At 40.1% G+C, this 4,054-nt stretch overlaps 1 protein-coding gene across 1 annotated transcript; it reads left to right on the forward strand.

Annotated features, from left to right (window-relative positions):
• The first annotated feature begins 832 nt into the window (after positions 1–832).
• LOC143617869 (DELLA protein GAI1-like) lies at positions 833–3,306 on the forward strand. The gene is made up of 2 exons (XM_077090278.1): positions 833–1,668; positions 1,980–3,306. The coding sequence occupies exons 1-2, from the start codon at positions 879–881 to the stop codon at positions 2,819–2,821; spliced, it is 1,632 nt and encodes a 543-aa protein (XP_076946393.1). The 5' UTR covers positions 833–878; the 3' UTR covers positions 2,822–3,306.
• The last annotated feature ends 748 nt before the right edge of the window (positions 3,307–4,054 follow it).

The following is a 4,054-nucleotide window of genomic DNA, read 5'->3' on the forward strand; positions in this document are numbered from 1 at the left end:
AAAAGGACGAGTCATGACATTAATCCTGAGTTTAAATTTGACTAGGGGTGAGAGTTGAAGATTCCATTCGGTTTCCATGTATCGGGGGGGGGGGGGGGGGTATAGTTTCACAGTGGTTGAGGAGTCAACCTTGGATACAAGCCAAACAACGTAGTTTACTCTTGAGATCCTCTACCGTTACAAAAACAAACCATATACATTATTTTTGAACGACTAATGAAATCTCCAAATGAGCTACTAGTTAAATTCACCACATCGGATATACTCGCCTTTCGATCCAGGAAAAACCCTTACCTAAGGCCAACACCCATGAACACATTTCTAAAGGCATGACAGTGAACTGAGCTAAAACTTGTTCAGCTCAAATATCCAACTACTGAAAACAACCTCTCATCTAGTCTCTCGTATTCATCCCGATACATCTGAAACTAAATGTTCGGACAAGAAATTAAATTCGTCACGTAAAACAACAAGTATCTCTTATACCATCGTACTACTCCACCTCATTGGCAACCGATATCTATACATAAAAGATGTTTTAGATCATAGAATATTGATAATTAATATATTCTCTCCATTTAAAAAAAAATAAAAAAATTTTATACATATATAAAGAAAGAAAGAAAGAAAGAGAGAGGTGTTGAGTTTGTGTTGTGTTGTGTTGTGTTGTGTTGTCCGCCTGATGGTCCATCGGTTGTCGCGCCCACCCGTCACAAGTCTCTCTCTCTCTCTCTCTCTCTCATCCCACACCCACTTGTATTATATCAATTCCATTTTCATCTCTCATTTCTCACCTCCCACCAATCCACCCACACCTCTCTTTCTCTCCATCATCTAATTCCAATTTCTAGTGACTTCTTCTTCTTCAAATACCAGCCATGAAACGTGATCACCAAAACCCCTACACTTCCTCAGGAAAATCCAAGATGTGGGAGCCACCCCACATCGACCAACCAGACGCTGGAGTCGACGAACTCTTAGCCGTCCTCGGCTACAAAGTCAAGTCCTCTGACATGGTCGACGTCGCTTCAAAGATCGAACACTTAGAAGGCGTTTTATCCAACGACCACGAGCTATCCCAGCTCGCCTCTGACTCTGTCCACCAAAACCCATCCGATCTATCCTCATGGCTTGAATCCATGATATGTGACCTTCCACTACCAAACCCAAACCCAAACCCAAACCCACCGGCTGCTGTTGATTTGGCCAATGAAGATACTTTTGTTAAAATCAATAATTCGGTTGTTGCTGATGATTTGCAAGCTATGATTTACCCTCCTGCTAAAAAGCAGAAGGCGTGTAACTCTAGCGCTTCGTCCTCTTATTCTCCAAACCCGATTGTGATTGTGGATACCCAGGAGAACGGTATCATACTTGTGCACACGTTAATGGCGTGTGCTGAGGCTGTGCAGCAGGATGATTTGAAACGAGCTGAGACGCTTGTGAAACAAGCGGGTTATTTGGCGGTTTCGCAAGCTGGTGCTATGAGGAAAGTGGCTACCTATTTTGCTGAAGCGCTTGCTAGGAGGATTTATAGGTTGTATCCGAAGACACCTCAGGATTCACCGGCTTTTCGAGATCTGCTTCAGATGCATTTTTATGAGACGTGTCCGTACCTCAAGTTCGCCCATTTTACGGCGAATCAAGCGATACTCGAAGCCTTTGCAGGTAATAATAATCATTATATTACTACCTGCAACACTAATTACATCGTGTAAATAAGTATTGTACCTGTATGTATTACCTACAAATTACGGTTTTACAATATGTATTATAAAACCATAATTTATCAATACAATACTCATTTACATCTAGTTATTACGGTTTTACAAATATAGATAGTAAAACCGTAATATTATTGATACAATACTTATTTATTACTAGTTATTAGCATAGAGTTATGTATTTAACTCATATTTACATAATATTATTTTTGGTAGTTACTAATTATAATTATATTTTGTATAATATTATTGTAGGTAAGAAAAAGGTTCATGTGATTGATTTCAGCATGAAACAAGGGATGCAATGGCCAGCGTTGATGCAGGCGCTGGCCCTGCGTCCCGGCGGTCCACCTACATTCCGGTTAACTGGGATTGGACCGTCATCAGGTGATAATACTGATCACCTACAGGAAGTCGGTTGGAAACTGGCTCAATTAGCTGAGACTATTCATGTGGAGTTCGAGTACCAAGGGTTTCTAGCGGAAAGTTTAGCCGATTTGGAACCGTCGATGCTGGATCTACGAGACGATGAAGTTGTGGCGGTGAATTCGGTGTTTGAGATGCACCAATTGTTGGCGCGGCCTGGGGCGGTGGAGAAGGTGTTGTCCGCGGTGAAGGATATGAAGCCGGAGATTTTAACCGTGGTTGAGCAAGAAGCGAATCATAACGGACCGGTGTTTTTGGAACGGTTTACGGAGTCGTTGCATTATTATTCGACGCTTTTTGACTCGCTCGAGAGTAGCGGTAACGGTGGGGTACCCGTGGAGGGTAGTGGTGGGGCCGTCTCTGCGATTGCGAGTAACCAGGATAAGATCATGTCCGAGGTGTACCTCGGGAAGCAGATCTGTAACGTGGTGGCGTGTGAGGGGACGGACCGAGTCGAACGCCACGAGACGTTGGCTCAGTGGAAGACCCGGTTTGAGTCAACCGGGTTTAAAGCGGTTCATTTAGGGTCAAACGCGTATAAGCAAGCGAGTATGTTACTCGCTTTGTTCGCGGGTGGCGATGGTTACCGTGTGGAGGAAAAAGACAGTTGTTTGATGTTGGGTTGGCATACTCGACCGCTCATCACAACGTCGGCGTGGAAACTCCGATGACCGAACAAACTCGACTGAGTCGACTCGGTGAACTCGACTGAGTATGGCTGAGTCAACTCGTGAAACGACGCCGTACCAACCAGGAAGATAAGATCATAAGGTAATGCATGTTGTGCTGAGTTGGAAAACCAAGACTCAGTAGGTGGGCCCACTTACCCACTAGTTGTGGTTTTGTTTATTTATATTTATTTACCAAAGTAATATTTAAGTTTTTACTATTTGTAGTTGGGGGTTAAAATTGGATGAAGGTGAAAGTTGTGTGAGTGGTATGAAATGTTGTAGTATTATTATTCTTAAGGGGTCGAATGAAAATAGGGTCAATGTGTTTATAATAATATTAATATTGCAAGTTTGTTTTTTCAAAAAGTCAAAGGTTGTAACTTTAGTTTGATCTAAAGTTCTTGAACTTCGTAAACAAATTGTGTAATATGAATTTGAACATGTACACAATAATTTAGATATTATTTAGATTCCTAACGTTGTTGAGATATCTTTTTGAGCACATGAAACTTAATTGAACACAATTACACAAGGTATACTTAAATTTAAAACGTTTATTATTGTCTTAATATAACAAAGATAAGTTAGATAAAACTCATTGTGAACTCTTCATTTAGAGTAAGAATTAAATTCAAACATGTCACGGGTTTTCTTCTCTTCTTCACATTAGTTCGTCCCCACGTCTAGTAAATATACTCTCTTTGTCCCCGCCTCTTATTGTTTGCTACATCTGTTTGGCATGAAAAATATTATCTTTCATCTCCCTTTCTTCTGTCAGTTTTAAGCCACGTTAGATAGGGATGTTAGAAAATCGTTAAAATCAACCGAACAACCTAATTGATTGCTAAGATTTAAAACCCTTTCAAAGGTAAAAGTTTCATTTTTTTAATTCTACAATTTTTATTCAATTTTTTATGATTTTGAAAGCACTAGAAAATTGTACGATAAAAGTATTAGGGAAAAAAAATCCCCGCTCAAGCCAACATGAATTGGTTTTTTCAGGGTTCAATCTAACCACCACCTGGATGATCTGGTTTAATTTATATAAAAAAGTGTAATTACCAACTTAATGATGAAGTTATGTCAAAAACGACTAAATAGAACCTTGAACATCCTAACATCAGCAATGAATGCGCGATCCTTAGTGTTAGAGACGAGATACCAACGTCACCACTTTAGGTGTGATGTTTGATAGACTTAATTTCTAGTACGTCATAATAATCAATTCATAAT

The sequence above is a fragment of the Bidens hawaiensis genome, unplaced genomic scaffold (assembly GCF_021521415.1).
Source record: "Bidens hawaiensis isolate Kalapana, Puna unplaced genomic scaffold, B.hawaiensis_p1.1 tig00059715_1, whole genome shotgun sequence".
NCBI classification, from domain to species: Eukaryota; Viridiplantae; Streptophyta; class Magnoliopsida; order Asterales; family Asteraceae; genus Bidens; species Bidens hawaiensis.

Excerpts from the sequence above, each read along its gene's own strand:
- LOC143617869 (XM_077090278.1), top strand. The coding sequence starts at position 879 with ATGAAACGTGATCACCAAAACCCCTACACTTCCTCAGGAAAATCCAAG. Across the intron at positions 1,669-1,979 it reads GATACTCGAAGCCTTTGCAG|GTAAGAAAAAGGTTCATGTG; the intron begins GTAATAATAATC and ends ATATTATTGTAG.